Source organism: Theropithecus gelada, chromosome 1 (genome assembly GCF_003255815.1).
Source record: "Theropithecus gelada isolate Dixy chromosome 1, Tgel_1.0, whole genome shotgun sequence".
NCBI lineage: Eukaryota > Metazoa > Chordata > Mammalia > Primates > Cercopithecidae > Theropithecus > Theropithecus gelada.
The window spans coordinates 138,584,410-138,606,163 of record NC_037668.1 but is presented as its reverse complement, the minus strand read 5'-3'; the positions used below and the strand labels follow the sequence as shown (position 1 = coordinate 138,606,163).

Genomic DNA, 21,754 nt, shown 5'->3' with positions numbered 1-21,754 from the left:
TGGTCTGGGGTTTTTAGGAACGTGGAGTCCTCCTCTTGGTGGAGTGTGCTGTCAGGCGGAGATGCTGCCTGTGGGGTGGAGAGGAGATGTGGGGGCAACAGGAGCGTCTGAAGGTTGGTCCTGTCCCCTTGGCTGATTCCACAGGTCTCTTTCTGGTCTCCCTCCAGCTTAGTGAGCATGCCCGGGAACGGAAGGTGCCCGTGACGAGGATTGGCCGGCTGGCCAACTTCGGAGGTAAGGTGGCTGTGTACCCCTGGGCCACCTCACCTGCCCTGCCTGGGCACCACAATGGGGCCTGCTTGGAGGTGGGGACCCAGCAGTATCCCGGGGAAGGTGTCGCGGGAGGAGGTGGCGACAGCTGCCCCTGCATGAGCTGTTGGGGGAGCTGGAGTTTTTCATGGGAGGATGATTCAGTTACTGGATTCCAGCTCTGCCTGGCTCTTCCCTGTGGGTTGGTACAGGGTCGATGCCGTGCCAGGAGCTGAGCTTGGACTGCTCGGCAGGCCTTGCTTGGAGGCGGTATCTGCAGCATCTCTGTTTCACCCCTGCCTCAGGCTCACTACCGCTGCTTTGGAGGCCTCTCAGGAAGGAGGCTGGGTAGTGAGGAAAAGCTCTTCCCTGGGGCTGTTCAGCAGCTCAGCAGGGCTTTCTTTCCCTTGGGACCAGACATTTAGGGAGCCCTGGGTTCCCCCAGGCCTGCGGCTCATGAGTGGAGTGACAAGATGCCGTGGCCTCCAGCTGCTGCTGTTTCAAGCCATTTTTCTGTACTTTTCTTTGTGGGGTTGAATAGTCATCGTGCCCAGTACACATGCGCTCTTTTTATACAAGTTGAAAGGTGATTTTATAGTGAAGATTTATAGCAGTTGTGTCTGCTCTGATGACATCATGTTTGTCGTGTCTGCTGCTAATTCGCTGGCCCAGATGTTCCTGTTAAAGCGCCATCTCCTTTGCTGTGGTACACTGTAAGTTAGTTACTGGGATTGCATTTCTTTAACACTCAGCTGTCCTCAGTAGGTTCTCCAGGGTGATATAATTAATGCAAGCCACAGTTTTGGTGGCTTGATTTGGATCCTGAGCTTGGGTGAGTGGTTAGTTGCAGGGCTGTAGGCAGCAGAGGTCTGAGTGGTCCATGATGGTGCTGGTGCTGGGTGGGTCATGGAGACGCACCCTCATGGGTCTGCCTGTCACTTTTCTGGTTTATGTTTCTCCTCCCATACACCGTCCATCATATATGCTGTTCTCCGCTCCTGCCTGTTCTCTTTTGGAAACCCCATCCTACTTGTTCAAGACTGGTTCTGGGCAGAGGCTCATGTACTGCTGTGCTCCCTGAGAGCCTGGTATTCTGGGAGCTGGGTAATGTGTGGGTTCTGACATTGAATGATGGATGGCCCCCCTCTCCAAGGTGCTGAGCAGACTTGGTTAACTGGATAGAATTTTCTCAACTGTAAGGTTTTCTTTCCTAATTGTTACCTTAATATTTGGCACCCACTGTTACTTAGCCGTTTAGGAATTTAGTATGAAGTGTCATCTATGGGATAGCCAAGAGTATTGCTTATTTCCTTTTCCTGGGGTAGCATTTCAAGCAGTCCGTCATAGAATATCACACCTTCCTGAGTTCTGCTGTCAGAATGAGTTTTAGAGTCACTACCCTGATGGCCTCTAATGGTCCTTATCCCCTGGAAGACTTGGCATGTTACCTGCTTTGCATATTGGCTTGTCACTGGGTAACATGTATTATTTCTTATTAAAATATTGAATGGAGGCTGTCTTCTTTCTGCATGATTTTGAGGGCAGGAGCTACCCTATTTTCACATCGGTAGCTTTTCTCTGTCCCCTCCCTCTTCCCTTCACTCTAGACTCTTGGTGAGCCTGTCCCTGGAAGGCTGATTTTGACGTGTTTCAGGATCGGTGCAGTCCTCGCCTGGGAGTGTTTGTGGGGTGGGGAGAAGTGGTAGAGCTAAGGCAGGCTGTTTGGGAAAAGTAGTCAGAATGAAAGTCTTGATGGTGAATTAGAATCTGGTGGAGCACCATAAAGTCCTGGCAAAGAAGGCAGAAGTCAGACCCTTTTGGGTGACGGGTTAAGGAAGAAAGAGACTGATGTGGAAATGATTATATATGGGAAGATGTGTAGGAAAAAAAGGTAGAGGGCTCTCCTCAGAGGGTGGGGGATTATGGGCAGCCAGAGGGAGCCTGGGTTAGTAGAATTGAAGCCCTGGTCTTGGGTGCTTTGTAGCATCAGAAGCCTCTGGAGCCTTTGCTGACACCTGCCTGATGCATGGAGCCATCTGTGGGTGTCTGTGTGCTGGAGGATTGCCCATAGCTATGATTCAGAGACACGCATGTTGTTGCCCTAGCAATTGGCAGGTGATGTTTCAGGCTTGGAGATGGCAAGATGGGAGGAAAGAGAAGCCAGGTCAGGAAAGAACGTGCCGTTCTGGCCCTGGTGGGGATTTCTGGGCCTTCTAGCTCACCCAGTTGAACCTTTCAAACTGTAGGTTATGAACCTTTAGAAAACTGTGAAATTAACTTAATGCGTCAGGATCAGCATATAAAAACAAGTTAACTGTAATCTCAGCACTTTGGGAGGCTGAGGTGGGAGAATCACCTGAGGTCAGGAGTTTGAGACCAGCCTGGCCAACATGGTGAAACCCCATCCCTACTAGAAAAAATACAAAAATTAGCTAGGTGTGGTGGTGTGTGCCTGTCATACCAACTACTTGGGAGACTGAGGCACAAGAATTGCTTGAACCCAGGAGGGGAGGTTGCAGTGAGCTGAGATTGTGCCACCGCACTCCAGCGGGGGTGACAGAGTGACTCTGTCTCAAAAAACAGAACAATTTAAACAGAATGGAATTAAATAGAAAAGATTAGAATTAATATTGTGCATCCTTAGAATGAACTATACACATGGCAAGATATTGTAGTTTCAGAGACATATACATACTGTTTAAGTATATTCTTCACTGCAATGTGAAATATATAGCTTACTGGTGGGTCACTGTCCGGTTTCCAGTCGCACTGTTCGACTTTGTTCTCCTAGAAAATACCTCTAACCTTTCTTCCCTTCATGGAGGAAAGGTGTTTTTCAGGTGCAGACTGGCAGACTTTAGGAAGTTTTTACCCGGGGTTATGAAGGAAGGGGATTGCTGTAGGTCTCAGGGAGGTAGGGCTGCTGCAGGGACCCAGACGGGTTTTCAGCAAGGTTAGCAGTAGGTATTCAGCTATATAGAAGTGGAAGTCAAGGACTTTCCAATTCCAGGGGCTCATTTTGATGCTGAAATGGGGGCATGAGTACTAAGTCCAATTTGGCTATGGGACATTATGACTGTGATGCTATGGGCAGGTTAATCTGTGGATATTAGATTTTATTAAAGAGTGGTGTGAAAGAAAGGGCCATATATTGGATATGGGGTCAGAACTGAACTTTAGGTCATCATAATAGCTGGCCTTTAATTACAACTCTGCTTCCAATGTGACCTTGGGCCCTACCTTGGTTTTCTCTTTTGTTATAAATAAGGGTCTTGCCATTGATTCCAAATGGGAATATTTTGGTAAATGTTCCATGTTTACCTGAAAATAATTAATGTTGAGTGCAGCGATCTGTCTTATCTAGTCTGGTTTATTATTCATATTGATCAGATTTTTAAGTGATTTTGGTTTGCTTATTCAATAAGCTATCGAGAGAGGCATTAAAAAGTCCGCTATGATTGCGGATTTACCTACTTTTAGTCTGTTGACTTGTGCTTTGTATGGTTTGAAGCTATGTTATTTGCTGCCTACAGATTTAGAATTCTTTTTTTTTTGAGACAGAGTCTCGCTGTGTCGCCCAGGCTGGAGTGCAGTGGCACAATCTTGGCTCACTGCAACCTCTGCCTCCTGGGTTCAAGTGATTCTCCTGCCTCAGCCTCCGGAGTAGCTAAGACTACAGGCACATGATGGTCTTGATCTCCTGACCTCATGACCCACCCGCCTCGGCCTCCCAAAGTCCTGGGATTAAAGGCGTGAGCCACCGTGCCTGGCCAGATTTAGAATTCTTATATCCTCCTAGGGACTGACCCTTTGTTCTTATGTTATGCCTCTTTTCATCTCGGTGAAAGTCTTCATTGTCTGATATTGCTATAGCTACATTCCAGCTTTGTTTTGGGTAATGCTTGCATGTTATCTTTTTTTCCCCTCTACTTTCAACTTTTAAAATGTCCTTATGTTTAATGCATATCTTCTATGAGCAGCATATATAGTTGGGTTTTTTTTGTGTGTTTTAAGTGTAGACTGATACTCTTACAGTGAGAATATTTAGTCCATTTACATTTAAATGCAACTGCGGATGTGTTAGAGTTTATATCTATTACCTTAGTTTTTGTTTGTTTACTATTTGACCTATTTGTTATGTCCCCCCTTTTCTCTCCTGTCTTGCCTTCTTTTACATTAATCAAAGACTTAAAATTATAGTCATGCGGCCGGGTGCGGTGGCTCGCGCCTGTAATCCCAGCACTTTGGGAGGCCGAGGCGGGCGGATCACAAGGTCAGGAGATCGAGACCACGGTGAAACCCTGTCTCTACTAAAAATAAAAAAAAAAAAAATTAGCCGGGTGCAGTGGCGGGCGCCTGTAGTCCTAGCTACTTGGGAGGCTGAGGCAGGAGAATGGCAGGAACCCGGGAGGCGGAGCTTGCAGTGAGCCGAGATTGCGCCACTGCATTCCAGCCAGGAGGACAGAGCGAGACTCCATCTCAAAAAAAAAAAAAAAATTATAGTCATGCCTCTCTTTTTTTTTTTTTTTTTTTGGAGACAGAATCTCACTCTGTCACCCAGGCTGGAATGTAGTGGTGTGATCTCGGCTCAGTGCAGCCTCAGGCAATTCTCCTGCCTCAGCCTCTCGAATGGCTGGAATTACAGGTGTGTGCCACCATGCCCAGCTAATTTTTGTAGTTTTAGCAGAGACAGGGTTTTTCCATGTTGGCCAGGCTGGTCTCAAACTCCTGGCCTCAAGTGATCCACCTGCCTCATCCTTCCAAAGGCAGGAGCCACCGCACCTGGCCCTCATGTGTGTCTTAATAACAAGGATTCAGACTGAGAAATGTGTCGTTAGGCAGTTTCATCATTGTGTGGACATCATAGAGTGTACTTACACAAACCTAGATGGTATATAGCCTGCTACATGCCTAGGCTGTATGGCATAGCCTGTTTGTCCTAGGCTACAAACCTGTGCAACATGTTACTGTACTGAATACAGTAGGCAACTGTAATACAATGGTATTTGTGTATCTAAACATAGAAAAGGTATAGTAAAAATGTGATATAATCTATCACTGTCATATATGCGGTCCGTTGACTGAAATGTTATATGATGCATGACTGTGCATGTTTTCTGTTAGCTCTTATGTTTTATATTCCTTTACTGTTCTTTTGGTGATCACTCTTGAGATCACAGCATGCATCTTGACTTATTACAATATAAAAATAAGTGATTGATTATTTTTACTACTTCTCCAATAATGCTAATACCTTAGAACACTTTTTAGATATTATTAAGATATATTAAACGGCTGTGCGTGGTGGCTTACGCCTGTAATCCCAGCACTTTCGGAGGCCGAGATGGGCGGATCACGAGGTCAGGAGATCGAGACCATCCTGGCTAACACGGTGAAACCCCGTCTCTACTAAAAATACAAAAAATTAGCCGGGCGTGGTGGCAGGTGCTTATAGTCCCAGCTACTCAGAAGGCTGAGGCAGGAGAATTACTTGAACTGGGGAGATGGGGGTTGCAGTGAGCCAAGATGGCGCCCCTGCACTGCAGCCCGGGCGACAGCTCCATCTCAAAAAAAAGAAAAAGAAAATATCATCGTACTTTGTTTTTTGAAGGTATTTTTGTTGGGTAGTATATTTGATGTTGAAAATATTTTTGCTGGGTAGTATATTCGATGTTTCCTTTGATCACTTTAATAGTATTCCTCTATTGTTTTCTTACTTTGTTTTTTTGAAAATGTGGCTATCAGTTTTATTGCTGCTCCTTTGAAAGTTATGGCTTATTTCTTTTCTCTGGCTACTTTTACGATTTCCTTTTTGTTTTTGTTCTCTAGCAGTTTGACTGTGACATGCTTGAGTGTGGTTTGCTTTGTATTTATTCTGCTTGGGGTTTACAGAACATCTTGAACTGTGGCTTCCATCAGTTTTGGAAAATTTTCATCATTTCTTCAAATATTGTTTCTGTACTATTCTGTCTCTCCTCTCTTTCTAGGACTCCAGTTACACATATGTTAGATCTTTTTCCTCTGTCTCCTTTGCTTTCTTCTGTATTTTCTATCCCTGTTTCCATTTATCCTTCAGTCTTGCAGGTTCAGAGGAGATGACTTATCTCGTCTGTACCTATACATTGGGAACTGGACACTTACAGAAATGAGACTTTAATGGATAGAGGAGACACTAGAGAAGACTTGCCAGAAGGAGTTGAGCACTGCTTTGTGCATAGCACTGTGGTGGTTCCTGGGGCCTTCACACAGGGACTTTTAATTCACATCATTAAGGCAGAAGGGGAGAGAGGAGAAGGGGAGAGAGGAAGACAGGAAACAAAAAGTAAAGAAATAGGAAGCAATAATACTATTTGATTCTGTGTAGAAAGGATTTTGAAATTTGACCTGTGAAAACAAGGAGATGCTCATATGAGAAAAAGCATGTCAGTGGGCCAGGAATGAAGAGTAGAGGGAATGGACCCTTGGGTATCCTATTATTTTTAAAAGGTAAAAGGTTAGGGTGTCCCTTACTCCCAGAAAAACACTTTGCTTTTAAATATAGTTTATGAGACTCCATTGGGTTTCCTAAGAGGTAAGGTAACTCTCTTATGCTAGAAAACAGGCATTGCTTAGGCTGTTGGCTCTTGTTGCTTAATTTCCCAAAGATGCCAGTACCCTTTGGATACTGTTAATACACCAGCAGCAAAGCTCTCTCTGGTACCATTGTGCCCCATCCCCCCAAACTTTTGTGTCCCTCATCTCAGTGGTAAAATTTAAAACAAACATTGGGTGAACGGGCTTGGGGTGGTTATTTTTTAAATTTTGCATGTGAGGACATTTAAAACAAAGCAGCACCATTTTATACCATCACTTTATCTTTTCAAAAGGACGTTTTAACAGTGCAAAAGTATAAAGGACATGCCTCAAGATAGAGGATAATAAATGGAATGACTTAGTTTTGTGAAAGACTCACGATATCATTTGGTTTCTGGACACCATTCAAGACCTGGCTGTAGCTTGCCATGGCCTTCAGAGCCATCCCACAGCAGCGATGCTGTCGGACCCTTTGGCTAGGACCTCAGGACCCCCTGCAGCAGCACTGTTTGCTCTAACCTGCTGGCATGATGCCCCTTTGTTGACAGGGCTGCATACAAGGCCAGCGATGAGTGGCAGGCAGTGATGCCAGCATGATTTGCTGAGGGCACACGCCATGCTTCCTGCAGTGCCAGTGCTCTTCTGGGTCCACTTTGCAGCAAGATAGATGCGCTCTAGATCCAAGAGTTTTGCACCCTTGGCAGGGGCGTGGGAATGTGTTTCTTCCTTCTCAGGAGCCTTCTTGAAAAGGGGCTTTTCTGTGTGTCTCAGGAGCTCTGTGTTGGAGATGAGGACGGTTCTTCTTCTCTCCTGTTACAGATGAGGAAGCTGAGCCAAGAAGAAGCGTATGGCCCAGGGCTGTATGGTTATTTGTGACATCCCTGGGACTAGAGCCCAGGCCTCTGTGGTGTGTGTGGAAGTCTGAGCCTGGCCAGGCTCTGTAATTAGGCCCCAGAGGGGTGGTAGGGCTTCCCCTCCCCTACCAGTCCAGTTCTGGGAACGGAGAGACAGATCCTGAGAACCCGTGAGAGCAGCCGCTAGGAACTCCTCTCCCCTTCCGGTGCGCCTTCCTCCCATGCTGTGGGCTGCAGCTCCCCCCAGGCTCCCTGTCCTCCCTTGAGGCTGGGGGCAGCTGGAGGATACCAGGTGGTGATAGAGAGAGACTGAATCACTGGGGATTCAGGAACACCTTGAAGTGAAGGGAAGCCTCCTGGGCCGCTGCATTTTCTGTGGGGATTTCTTGTCTGTCAGACGAGGGTTGTTGGATGCCTTAGTAAAAGCTGGGCTTAGGGCAGCACCTGGTTTGTAATTCGCTGCTGTTTATCCTTAGCTGTATCTTTACCCCTTGCTGGTAGAGAAATTCCCGTGAGCCCTTCTCTGTAAACAGGCCTAGTTTCTGGCAGGTAAAGCCAAAGCTCCAAGGAACTTTACTTACTCACCGCTGCCCTTAAGCACTTTTCACCCAGCCTGCTGGGAAGGGCCCTGTTTGTTGGAAGGTGTTTGACGTTTGGCATTTTTTAACCTCCTGGTGTCCATCTGGTCAGAAGCCGAGTGACTGCTCACGGGAGGGCCCTGTTTGGCTCTGATGACCTCCCAGAAGGACTTTTGGAAGGATGGGGCCTTGTGAGGGACTGGGGTCCAGAAGTCATAGGAGCAGCCTGTGTTCCTGCCTGGGGGAGAGCCTGCCCCTCCCTCCCCTGTCATTCTTTCAATGCATAACTTCTGTGAGAAACATGTCAGAAGCTTTCCTGGAACAGGCCAGGAGGGAAGCGAGGCTGCTGACAGTGGCTTTAGAGCCTGGAGCTTGTGCTGGGGCCGGTTGTCCTCCAGGACTTCCTTGCTGGCCATGTGGGCCAAGCCGGAGCGGGGGTGCTCTTAGAATGTGGATCTGAGCAGGGAGAGGTGTTAGGTGTCCTGAGGGCTGTGGGGGTGCCGAGTGGGGTCCCACAAGGACCCGGGGAGTCTCAGCTGAGGTGCTCATCTTCTGGATGCCTCCGATGCTGGCTGGTTCTGGTGGAGGGCAGAGGCTGGCCTGGGGTCCCGAGCAATGCGCTGAGCCTGGGGCGGGAGGGCCTCAGTTTATTCTGGGTTCACTGGTGCAGGAGCTCGTGAGGCCAAGGTCAGGGTTGCCGGCCAGCTAGACTGCTTTCTGCCCCCTGGGGAGCCTGCCAGTGGAGCCTTTCTGTCCATCAGTGGGCAGTGCCTCGGCCTGGCACCTGGCTGGTCGGTCCTGAGGGACGTGTGGGGCCTGAGGCCTCCTCTGTGGAATGTTCTTTTGGTCATTTGTTTAATAACAGGTCCATGCCAGTGGAGAGCTGTGAGCCCAGAAGTGGCCAGAGAACAGTTTGAGGGGGGTCCTGATGGAGGGTGATGAGGGGGACACACCTTTGCCTGCAGAAGGAGGAGCTTAATGTGGCCCACCCTACAGCTGTGGCATCTCTGGTAACCTGTGGAGCCACCTGCCTCTCTTGTGGGCTTGTCTCTGGACTTGCTTCAGGCAGAGAAGAATCCAGACACAGAGAGACATTGGTGAAGGTCACTGCAGTGCGCAGGCTGGTGTTGCCGGTCTTCGTTTATTTTGCTAAGTCAGATTGTGTGCTGGAGTGCTGGTGGGGCAGAGGTGGGCAGGCATCAGGGAGTTAATGTTTAAGCTGGGACTCTGGCTCCCAGCTAAGCCCAGGGCTTCCCACAGCGAGAGAAACAGCTGATGTACCTGCCAGGCATCCCTGTCCCAGCACAGCAGACATCTGTACCATGTGTATGTCATCGGGCCTGTAGGCTTGGCTTATCCTGCCCCATGCTGCCCGGTACGGAGCCGCCAGCCACACGGGGCCTTAGAAATGCGGCTGGTCCACAGTGGGATGTGCTGAGTATAAAACATATGTGGCGTTTACAGACTTCATGCACACACACAAGTGTAAAATATCTCTGATATTTATTTTGATTACTTGTTGAAATGACAACATTTTGGGTATATTAAGTAAATTATACTATTAGAATTCATTTTGCATGTTTCTTCTTGCCTTTTTCAATGTGGCTGCTAGAAAAGTTACAATTATATGTGTGGCTTGCCTTCTATTTCTTTTGTTCTGTGCCGGTCCAGCCTTTTTGAGTAGAGTCACCGGAACAACAGCAGCCACTTGTGTGGCCTTTGCGTGTGCCTGGCCTGGCGAGTGCTCTACTCACGCCCTCACGACAGCCTGTGAGGCAGGGGCTTCCCAGACAGCTGGGGACATGGAGGGTGCACTGTTGCCTAGGTGTGGGTAAAAATGTATTGCAAAAACATTTTTTAAAAAATTGAGTTATCTTCTTTTTATTTTTAAAATTTACTTTTCATTAAATTTTCAACAAGTTCTATATTTTTCATAAAAGTCATGCGGGGCTGCGGGGCTGCGGGGCTGCGGGGCTGCGGGGCTGCGGGCCTGCGATGTTGCGATGTTGCCCGCGTGCGGGGCTGCGGGGCTCTCCAAGGCTGGCTCATTGTGCGGCCATTCTGGTCTCAGCCCTGCCGGCCGTGGTCACCGTGCCCAGCCAGGTGCTCTTCACCCTCTCTCTGCTAACCCTTGCCTACCTTGGAAAGCCAGCTAGAGCTGGGTATAAAGGAAGAGAATCCTGGCCCTGGGTGAGGGGTGGCATTAGTGGCACCTTCTGGGCTCCTGGGCAGAGGTCGGGGGTGGCTTTCTTGACCAGCTGGGATCATTCATTGACTGATTTTTGGATAAATGAGGTGTTAGTGGGCTTTGATTCGGAAGATTGTGAAAGAGGATCAAGGGAAGACCTTGCACCCCACGGTCCTCAGATGTCAGTGTTTGCCAGCCCCGCAGAAAGGGCAGACTGGGCGAGAGGGCCTTCCATTCCCCAGCAAGGGCTCCGCCTGAGCCCCTTGTCCCCCTGGCTTGGATTAGGGAGAGCCGAAAGTGTTCTCACTCTCACCACCAAGTGCTTTGTATGCCTGTGGCAGCACCTTTCCTGTTCCAGTGAATTAGGTTAGTCTAGGTGATTGGAGGCTCTTCAGACCTGAAGGGGGTGGTTGTGTTCTCAGGGTGCCCTGTGTGGTTGGGGTGACCTTAGTCTGCGGACCATCCCTGGTCCGTCTTCGCATTTGTACTGGGTCCGTCCCAAGTGCTTCCCAGCTGACATCACTTTGGAGTGTCCATGTGCCCGTGAGCCTGTGGATTATCAAAGGTGATGGTGGGGGGTGGGGGAATTCTTGAATCTTTTTCACTGGAAACACCTACTTCGAGCCAAATGTTCTCTTAAAACAACAGGTGGCATCTCCCACCTTGTTCCCCACTTTTCAAAATGCTGGTGTGGCAGCGAGGGCCCCTGGTGCAAGCGGTGTCTGTGTGGTGCTGCCCCAGGCCTTGTGGGTGGGTGGTGGCCCCAGCCCTGCATGAGCACTGAGTGCCCGCCCCCACCTCCTTGCAGGGCTGGCAGTGGGTCTTGGCTTTGGGGCACTGGCAGAGGTCGCCAAGAAGAGCCTGCGCTCCGAGGACGCCTCAGGTGAGCCGGACCCTTCAGTGGGAGGGGCAGGGTGGGCCCTGGGAGGGTTGAACCTGTCAGCCCCCAGCCCCGCCTGTGCTCTGGGAGTGTCAGCCAGCTGGGCCGCATTTGCATGGGGTTCCACATAAGTGGCGTCCCTCGGGTGATGAGGCTGTTCATACAGACGGATTGACCTGCTTTAGAGGGGGTGAGGCTGGAGGCCCTTCCTCCTCCTGGCCCAAAGTGGCCACTTAGCCCCTTCCTTTTGGCTGCATGCACACCCACACACCTTCCGCACACCCGGACACCTCCTTACACACCCCCTGCACACCCACCAAACACCTACACACCTGTTTACACACCCTCCATGCCCACTGAACACCCGCACACTTCCTTACCCTCCACACACCGGCCCACCTCCTTACATCCTCCACTCACCCACCTCATACCTGTACACCTCCTTACACACGCTCCACACACTGCACACCTGCACACATCCTTACCCTCTGCACCCCCACTGCACACCTGCACACCTCCTTATCCTCTACACACCCGCACACCTCCTTACTCTCCACACATCCACCTCACACCCTCCACACACCAATTGCACACCCTCCACACACCCACCTCACACCTGCACACCTTACGCACCCTCCACACACCCACCTCCTTACACACTACACACCCACCTCTCACCCACACACCTCCTTACTCTCCACACACCCACCTCTCACCCACACACCTCCTTACTCTCCACACACCCAACTCCCACACACCTTACACACCCACCTCACACCTCTCACCCACACACCTCCTTACCCTCCACACACCTTCTTACACACCCTCCACACACCCGCACACCTCCTTGTAAACCCACCTTTTGCTGCTGCCCTACTCTCTGGGGGTCCCTGTGGCCTGCTGGTCTGGCCGGGTCAGGTGTGGCTGGGGACAGGGGAGGTGTGCAGGCAGGTCCTGAAGGCTGCTTCTCACCAGCCCAGTAACCTGGGGAGGCTGTAGCCTCTGCAGAGGCACCTCATCTCTGAAGTGAAGGTCATAGCCAGGGTCAGGCAGGTGGTCAGGTCAGGACACTCATCCCACTGAGGTTGGTGGCCCGCTGTGGCTGGACTCTCTGGAGAGGTTCTGCGGACGGACCACACTGAGGCTTCGGGGGTTCATGCCGCTGTGATGAGGAGTGGGGCACACTAAGCTTCTGCCGCCTTCTGCCTGTGAGCACCAGGCTGGGCGCCTCCTCAGGCCTCTTCAGGCATGGGGGCCGGGCCAGGTGGGTGCGAGGTCAGCCCAGCAGGGGCTTTCCTGTTAGTGGGGCCTGGGGTGTGGAGAGCAGCGCCAAGGGAGCCATCTGCTTGGTAGATTTTCCTAAACACATTGGGAGTTCTGGGCCAAGTCCCCTGGCCCCGGCCCATTCAGGGAATATCAGCTCATTCTGGTATCACACCCTTCCACCCCCGCCTGTGGGGACCCCCAGAGACACCCAGTGACTGGCCACACTGCGGTCCTCACAGCCCTGTCTGCCAGCCTGGGCTAGCCTCCATTGGGGGCCCTGCCAGTCCCTGGACAGCCCCCCTTCACCCACCAACGCTGCCTTCTGGGACCAGGGCACTAGTCCCTCCCACAGGCCCTGACTGAGTCCTGGGGCACGGGCGGCATGCATGTCCTTGGAAGGGGCTGAGGACGGAGGGCTTAGCAAGGGTATTTTTAGCGCTAGTGCTGAAACCCTCAGGGAAATGAAGCCTGGATTTCTCTGGAAGGAGAAGCCAGCCTTCCCCCACTGTCCTCTGCGGTCCTCTCCAAAGCTGGCTGTTCTCCAGACTACCTCATCCAAGCAGGGAAGAGGCCAGGCTGGCTCCACAGTTACACTTGGTGTTCTTTGTCAGGGACAGTGGTGACCCCAGGCTGGGGGTTAAGGGGCCCAGGCATCGGTAGCCCTGAGAGTGGGACCCGAGGCTTAGGCTGGAGTACGGTGGCCCTGAGCAGCCCCAAACTGTGCTCCAGTTTCCTGACCAGGCCCTGGCACCCTCTGGCCTGGAGGACGCCGGCCACCCTGGCTGAGCTCTGCCCTGGAAGGACCTTTCCTGAGCTGGGTGCACGCCGCCGTAGCCCTGGACCCATCCCCGTTTGCTAAGTCATTCTCACAGCCAGCCCTGCCTGGGCAGGGGACATGCCTCCAGCCTGTGGCGTTGACCAGTTTTGCCGATGGGCTACCTGGGAAAGCCCCGACTGGGCCAGGCACTGTCTGCATCTCTCAGGAGCACTGCCGGCAGCCTAGGCCTGCTCTGTGTGTCATGAGATAGACTGTCCCTCCCCTGGCCTGGGGCAGTGGCCTCTCCTAAAGGTTTCCCTCTCTGCCCGCCCCTCCCCAGGGACCCAGGCCCAAGCCCCCAGCCCACAAGTACCACAGGGCTGGGGGCAGAGGGGACATTGACTGCCTTTCCTTTGGCGCTGGCATCTGCTGCTGCCTAAGGGAAGGGGGTGGCCCAGGGACCCTTCTGGGCCCAGCCCTCTTGGACTGGCTCTGCCCATGGGTCATAGCTCAGCCTCCCAGGGCAGCTCAGCCTCTTCCCCCAGAGACGTTAGGTCTCCCACCTTCCCAGGGCCCTTCCTGCTATCTGGGAGCTTGGAGTGAGCCTGGCCCCTTTCCATGTGGCTGCCTGCACAGGTGGGCAGATGCGGGTCTTCTCTGAGGCTCCTCTTCCGGGCTGCAGGGCCTCCGTTCTCAGGGCAGCTTGCCCCACCCTGGTTTCTCAGGGGCCGGGCTGCAACCGGCTCCGGGGCAGAGGGCAGTGGCACGGTCACCTCTCTCTTCTCCTGCTGGGTACCTGGCTCCATGTGCCACCCGAGTGCCATGCCAGGCCTGAAGTGATTGGAGCTGAGGCAAGTGCTGGGTGCTGTGGGGGGCCAGAGGGGAGGAGGCTGCACTACGACCTCTTGGGGCTTGAGATCTAACTAGATTCACAGGACAGAAGGCAGGAGAAGGTGCGAATGTCACAAGGGCTGGAGACCTGGCGAAGAGGGGTGCTGAAGAGCTCAGGGAAGGTGGAAGGACTCGGAGCCCCAGATCTCTGCTCAGGCCTCTCTGTGCCTCTGGACAGGGGCACCTCCCTGTTTAGGCAGCACTGAGCTGATGGCCCAGGAGGGCATGGAAGCTAGAGGGGGCTCAGCCGCCCTGGGCCACACGGCTGCTGGCAGCTGACTTAGCCGGTCTTCTGCCGCTCCTGAGTCACGGCCCTCAGCCCTCCCACTGGTGGACTGGAAAAAGGCCACCTGCACCGTTGGGGTCACTGCATGCTCATGACTGTCCAGCTGGCTGCACTGAGCTGCAGGGGACCTCTGTGGGTGGAGGGGAGAGATGGGCACCCCTGGGCTGTGCTGCCCTTGGCCTGAGCACCCTTCCCTTGAGGACAGGCCTCTGGCTGCAGCCACTTGGCCCCATGTGCAAATGCACGCTGACCCCACAGGTGCAGCGGACCTTTGTGCAGTGCCCTGGGTAGGGGCGCACAGGGCAAAGGCTTGGCACCTCCTCACCTGGGGTCTCCCCTCCCATGCCCCTTCTAGCCACAGGCAGCACCATGGCCCTGCCACGGCCCACCAGGTACCCATGTGGAAGGGAGAGGCCCTGTGTGTGTGTGTGTGTGTGTGTGCGCGCGCACATATGTAGGGGTGCATGCCTGTGTGTGTGTATTGGGAGGCGCTGGTGTAGGGCCTGGGGATGCACCTCACACAGGCTTGGGGAGGTGGACATGGAACAGTAGTTAGTTGTGTTGCTGGTTTTATGGATGCCTGGGAGGCAAGACATTGAGCCGCCATCTGTGTCAGGCTGGGTTTGCCATCCTACTCCCAGACCCCCCCGAGTGCCATGGTGAGCCCTCTTGCCCGCCCACAGGGAAGAAGGCTGTGCTGGATTCCAGTCCTTTCCTGTCTGAGGCCAATGCAGAGCGTATCGTGCGCACGCTCTGCAAGGTGCGTGGTGCGGCGCTCAAGCTGGGCCAGATGCTGAGCATCCAGGGTGAGTGGGCTCGGGGGCTGCTGCGCTGGGACTTTGTGGGCTGCTGTGGGGGTCAACTTCCAGGGCCGGGAGCAGTAGCCCCACCAAAGCTCAGTGGGCAAGATGTGGGCAGGCTGGGGAGAGATCTTAGAGGATAATAGGCCTGGTCTCCAGGTGAGTGGCTCTGGGTCCAAAGAAACATGGGAAAAAGAGCAGAGAGGAAAAATTGTTCTCTAGAGGCGGTCAGAACACAGGTCATTTCAACATTTTACTATATTTTATTTTCCAAATTTCTTTTGTAATTATGAAAAACTCTGCATGTTGCATGTAAAAAGCCCACCTTCTCAGGTCGCTGGGCTGAGGCTGGGGCTCTGGGGACACTGAGTGGCCGAGGGCATTTGTTGCAAGGGCTCCGGTCTTTCTGGCCTCACCTGTGCTCCTGGTGGGGAGTGTGTGGTGGCCGGGGCGTCCCAGAAGTGTGCCTGCCCAGCTCCTGGGCGAGCACTTTCATCCCCAGGTTGGCCCTGTGTCACTCTCCTGCCTTCCAGATGACGCCTTCATCAACCCCCACCTGGCTAAGATCTTTGAGCGGGTGCGGCAGAGCGCGGACTTCATGCCACTGAAGCAGATGATGGTGAGGAGCCAGGGACTCTGCCTGCCCTCTGGGTCCTCGGCCCCCACTGGGTGGAGGAGACAGACTTGGGGCTTCTCCAGGTGGCCCAGGCAGGATTGTGCTCAGAGCCCCTCCCTGGTCCTGCCCTCCAGAAAACTCTCAACAACGACCTGGGCCCCAGCTGGCGGGACAAGCTGGAGTACTTCGAGGAGCGGCCCTTCGCCGCTGCGTCCATCGGACAGGTGCATTTGGCCCGCATGAAGGGCGGCCGCGAGGTGGCCATGAAGATCCAGGTAGGCAGCCTGGTGCGCAGTGCCTGTCCCCATGGGGGCTGCAGGGGGCAGAGCTGGGGCCTGGCTCATGAGTGCCTCTGCACCCCACGTCCCACAGGGCACTCTCTCTCCTGGTAGGGCCATATATGGTGTCCTCTGGCCCCAGTGCCTGGTTGGCACCAGAAGCTTGGGAAGTATTTGCTAAATGAGTGGCTTTGGGGGCACGGAGGGGCTCCCAGCAAGCTTGGTTTGGGATGTGCAGGGACAGGGGACAATTGATTGCCTTTTGGGGCCGAAGCTGGTGGGAGGGTGGCCCTGAGATGTTCCCCGGGGCTGAGGCGAGGCAGGAGTAGAAGGTGGACAACAAGGCTGTGATGGGGTCCAAGGGTTACAGCAGCATGGCTGGGTCTTAGCTCTGGTCCTCCAGGGTGTGGGCTGGGGCCAGGACACAGCTGGGAAGCCAGTGGGGGTTAGGGGAGTGCCCCAGGCAGGGCCCACCCATCTCCCTGGGCTAACTCCTCTGCCCTGCCAATACTCCGCAGTACCCTGGCGTGGCCCAGAGCATCAACAGTGATGTCAACAACCTCATGGCCGTGCTGAACATGAGCAACATGCTTCCAGAAGGTCTGAGGCTAGGTGGTTGGGTCAAGGGCAGGAGGGGGTGGCAGGCATCTGCGTCAGGTTCTGGGGCCAGAGGGGGGCCTCCCTGCAGAGCCCCCTTCCTTGCTGATGCCCTCCTCTCCGGCCCAGGCCTGTTCCCCGAGCACCTGATCGACGTGCTGAGGCGGGAGTTGGCCCTGGAGTGTGACTACCAGCGGGAGGCCGCCTGTGCCCGCAAGTTCAGGTGTGGCCCCTGGCCGAGCCCCTTGCGTGTTGCCACCAGGGAGGCAGAAGGGACCATGTTCAGCAGCTGGTGAAGGCCTCTCCGGCTCTGAGGGGCAGAGGGCTGGGGTTGCAGCCTGGGCCGAGGCCACATCCTGCCTGGGGTGAAGGAGGGCCCTCTGCCTGGTGGGGTGTGTGTGTGAGGGGGTGATGTGAAGGGCCTGTGGCTAGGGCGTGACCTCCTGCCCCTACCCAGGGACCTGCTGAAGGGCCACCCATTCTTCTATGTGCCTGAGATCGTGGATGAGCTCTGCAGCCCGCATGTGCTGACCACAGAGCTTGTGTCCGGCTTCCCCCTGGACCAGGCCGAAGGGCTCAGCCAGGAGATTCGGAACGAGGTGCGTCTGCGCCAGCAGACAGGTGGGGCCGGGGTGGCCCTGCTGTGTGGCTGTTTGGTGACCTAATGGTGTTAGCCGGGGACTTGGAGCCCTGAGGTGCTCCCTGGGGGTGAGTGGCGTTGAAGTAGCACCAGTGGGATTTAGGGGGACACAGGGGAGCTGCTGCCTTCCCTGGCCCAAGTGACACTGAGAATCAAACAGTCCCACAGGGTACGGTGGGTAAAACAGGAGGCAGGGGCTTCTCTGGCCCCAGTCACCCAGGGCACCAGGCAGTGTGGTGCCGCCTGATACAGGCCCTTCACGCTGTCCACAGATCTGCTACAACATCCTGGTTCTGTGCTTGAGGGAGCTGTTCGAGTTCCACTTCATGCAAACAGATCCCAACTGGTCCAACTTCTTCTATGACCCGCAGCAGCACAAGGTGAGCCCCAGGGTGGGGGCACCCGCAGCCAGGCCTGAGACCTTCTCTGAATGGGGCACGTGAGGCCCTGGCCTGCCCCTTGTCCTGGGAAAGTCAGCAGAGAGCTCAGGGCTCCGGGAGTGGGGATCCTCACCGCCCTTTGTTGTACCCACTTCCTGGCCCCACACCTGCACCATGGAGCAGCGGGGCCAAAATTCTCCTGGTGTCTCTGTCCCCAGGTGGCTCTTTTGGATTTTGGGGCAACGCGGGAATATGACAGATCCTTCACCGACCTCTACATTCAGGTAACAGGAGAGGGGCCCTGGCCTTGGTCCATGTTTTTCTGAGGCTGGGACAGGATGCTGGGGGACTTGGGGCGGGGAGAATGACTGGGTTCCTGCCCTTGTGTCCCCAACTGTGCTGCCTGCCCCTCAGGTCTGGTGACAGCGGGCATTTAGGCTGACAGCTGCCAGGCGTGTCACCGCACTGGCCGGGGGCCTTGTGCAGGGAGAGGATGAGGGTAGGGTGGGCCTGGGTGTGGCACTTGGCTCCCTGGGATGTCGGGAGCTTTTCTTTCCATGCTGCCCACGGGTCCCCTCCTGTGCTTCTCCCCAGATCATCAGGGCTGCTGCCGACAGGGACAGGGAGACTGTGCGGGCGAAATCCATAGAGATGAAGTTCCTCACCGGCTACGAGGTTAAGGTGAGCAGGGTTGCGGGGGATCCCCGGGACCTGCTGACCCAGGGCCCAGCTCCCTGTGTAGGAATGGATGAAAGCACAGGGGGCAGCTGCCCTCAAGGGGCCCCCAGAGCCTGGGCCTCCTTGGGCATGGTCTGAAAGCTGGGGCCTGCCCCGGCCCATGCCGCCATGCTGTGCGTGAGATTTTCCGAGTGGTCCAGTGAGTTGGGGACTCAGGGGACTTGTCATGAAGCTCTTGTTTCTGCCTCTCACTCTCACCCACTTATGGCTTGGGGTCAGGGCTCGATTGAGCCAACGTGCAGAGCAAGTGGGAAGGGAAGCCCCAGTCCTGCCCTCATCGAGCCTCCGTGGGGAGAGTCGGAAGAAGCCTCAGAAGCCTTTTAAATAAAGGCGAACGTCTGTGCTGGTGCCGCCCGAAGCCACCCACAAGGCGACATTTTCCGCTTGCTGCTTGACAGTGGGGAAGGAGTTAAAGAAATCCAGGTCAAGCCTTGGGTTTGCCGTCTGGTAGGAGTGCCTTTTGAGGCACGTCAGGATCTCTGAGCCTCCCTTATCTCAGCTGTAAGCCCTCAGCGGGCAGCAGCTCTCTGCCGCCTCTTCCGTATGGCCACTCGCACTGACTTGATTCCTGGCCCCCCATCCCTCTGACCACCTCAGGCTGTCCCTGGTGGCAGCTCTTCTCTCCTGCTCTGCTGCTGGCAGGTTCCTTAGGCTGCTAGTTCCTGTGGGCAGACACAGCCGCTGGATGTGTCTTGGGTGGACTCTGGCAGACTCAGACACGCATGGTGGGAGGCCCTGCCAGCTCAGGCCCACGGACTCTGTTCTTTTTGGCCAGAACAGTGTTTTGTTAAAACCTGGAACGAGTGCCACGAGGAGGGACGCATCCTCTGCATTCTGCCACAGGCCCCACCACTCCCTTTTGTATTGCATCAGCCCAGTTCATGTTACCCTCGTGTTCCCGGCCCCCGTGGGTTTGAGTTTATGCCCATTACCGTGATGTAATCCAGTTTACAGCAGAGTTTTGAGTGAGAACTCAGCGCTCTGGGCACTGTGGGAGGAACCCAGGCTGGTGGAGGGCTCTGTTGTCTCGCCGCCATTTACCCTTCCTCTCCTGCCCCAGGTCATGGAAGACGCCCACTTGGATGCCATCCTCATCCTGGGGGAGGCCTTCGCCTCCGATGAGCCCTTTGATTTTGGCACCCAGAGCACCACCGAGAAGATCCACAACCTGATTCCCGTCATGCTGAGGCACCGTCTCGTCCCCCCACCCGAGGAGACCTACTCTCTGCACAGGAAGATGGGGGGCTCCTTCCTCATCTGTTCCAAGCTGAAGGCCCGCTTCCCCTGCAAGGCCATGTTCGAGGAGGCCTACAGCAACTACCGCAGGAGGCAGGCCCAGCAGTAGGGCTGCGGGCCACGCCCAGGCCGGCTCCAAGGGAACTCTCTCCTTCAGACAGGCCAAAAACCAGTAGGGAGGTGGTGGTGATGCTCTTTTTAACTCCTTTGCCCAATAAGAGAGGGTGGCTGCCTGGAGCCCCATAGCCAGTGTTTCCCACGGTTTCTGTTGCTAAATGGTTGTAGGGTGAGAAGTGCAAGAATGAAGATGAAGACCACTGCTCGGTCAGTCTGCCTCTGAGTGTCCTCTCAAATAAGTAGATGAAGATGAAAGGGCAACTTTGTTTTCTTTTTCCTGACGTGAATGTTAAGCAGAAGGGAGAGTCCTTACTCCCTTCCAACCTCTGTTCCAGTGCAAAACCCAGAAACATGAACACGGATACAATTGTGGGATTTCATTATCTGTGTAGTAGGGGTGTGTGTATGTGTTTCTAGAGTGAGATTTGTGTTTTCTGCCCTTTTCCTCTCCAGCCGATGGGCTGGAGCTGGGAGAGGTGCTGATCTAACAGTGCCAACAAGTGCTCCTTAAGCCTGTGAGGCCCAGGCCTGTAGGGCTGGCTCTCATCTTTGACAGCTGAATGTTTCTGAAGAACTGCTGCCCCATGGTGAGGGTGGGAGCAGCAGAACAGGGAATGCCAGACACAGGCTGGCTGCTGCTGGAAAGTGGGGTGGGACTTCCTTCCTCGGTCTGGAGAGGCACAGGTGTCACCAGTTCCAGCCAAAGGCTCCTCACAGGTTCTGTGAATTTTTGTACAAGTCTTGTAAGGATCGAATCAACTTGTTGCAATTTAATAAAAATGCTCGTGGGAAGTGCTTTGGCGCGTGTACTTCTGTATTTGGCGTGTGTGTTCTGTATTCTGGAGAATGATGACCCGTATCTTCTAGCTCGTGGTGGTGGTGGTTTCCTGACCTGATGGTCAGAGCAGGCTCCGTGTCACAGCCCATTTGCAAGGTTTGGGCCTGGTTCAGCGTACGGCTCTTGGCCCCGAACCTGGAAGGCTCAGCCCCGTTCCCTGTAAGAAGGGTGGTGGGAGTGGTGGCGAACAGGAGGAGAGGCTGTAGTGTCACTGCCCCAGCCCCCAGCAGGCTGTACCACACTGCTGAAGCAGCTGTACCCAGTGATGGTGGCAACTGGGAGGACAGTGACACCTGCCCGCAGGGCTGACGCTGGTCTGCATCACAGTGAGACGTCTCCTCTCTAGACATCAGCTGCAGTTGAGGACCACTTCCTGCAAAGTGGCTTTTCCTGGGGCCAGCTTGATTCCTAGGTAACAGGACACACTGGACACTGAGCTGGGGCCCTTCCTACAGACCTGTGAGCCATTGAAAGTGCAGCTGCAGACCACAGAGGCCCAAAAGAGGCTTTGAGAGGTATAGGCTTTCAGGGTTTTTAAAACATAGTTTATGAAATTTGGGATTGCTGAGTAACAGACCCAGTGGGCTCCAGGACAGGATGGAGAGGTCCGGGTGGTGTCCGTGAGGCTGCTCGGCTAGCAGTGGTGCCCAGCACCACTGGCAGATCCCTGGCTGGAACTCTTGTGGCTCTCGTAAGGGTATTTGCTGTTATTTAGCGAACTCTGCAGCGCTCAGATCTGAAGCCAACGCCCTGCAGAGTAAACAGCAGGGGCAGAACCCAGGCCAGCCCCAGCCAGGGCTCTCACAGCATCTTCCTCTTAAACAAGCCAAACAAGTCAAGCAGCAGCATGCGGTGGGGGGAAGGGAAAGGAGAACAGAGAGCCAGCATTTGCTTCCCCAGGAACCACGACCGTAACTGCTGGGAGAGGAGGAATTATCTTTTTTTTTTTTTGAGGCGGAGTCTTGCTTTGTCACCCAGGCTGGAGTGCAGTG

At 54.2% G+C, this 21,754-nt stretch overlaps 1 protein-coding gene across 3 annotated transcripts in view; it reads left to right on the top strand.

Annotated features, from left to right (window-relative positions):
- The window catches only part of COQ8A (coenzyme Q8A), a 44,115-nt gene extending 23,395 nt beyond the window's left edge, over positions 1 to 20,720 (top strand). For all 3 annotated transcript variants that reach the window (XM_025383927.1, XM_025384085.1, XM_025384010.1), the window contains 12 exons: positions 168 to 234; positions 11,251 to 11,325; positions 15,206 to 15,328; positions 15,856 to 15,941; positions 16,073 to 16,213; positions 16,735 to 16,816; positions 16,943 to 17,036; positions 17,271 to 17,412; positions 17,726 to 17,833; positions 18,052 to 18,117; positions 18,428 to 18,514; positions 19,632 to 20,720. In XM_025383927.1, the coding sequence (XP_025239712.1) occupies positions 168 to 234; positions 11,251 to 11,325; positions 15,206 to 15,328; positions 15,856 to 15,941; positions 16,073 to 16,213; positions 16,735 to 16,816; positions 16,943 to 17,036; positions 17,271 to 17,412; positions 17,726 to 17,833; positions 18,052 to 18,117; positions 18,428 to 18,514; positions 19,632 to 19,916 (1,356 nt within the window). In that variant the 3' untranslated portion in view covers positions 19,917 to 20,720. The remainder of the gene's footprint in view (positions 1 to 167; positions 235 to 11,250; positions 11,326 to 15,205; positions 15,329 to 15,855; positions 15,942 to 16,072; positions 16,214 to 16,734; positions 16,817 to 16,942; positions 17,037 to 17,270; positions 17,413 to 17,725; positions 17,834 to 18,051; positions 18,118 to 18,427; positions 18,515 to 19,631) is intronic.
- Positions 20,721 to 21,754: the final 1,034 nt, after the last annotated feature.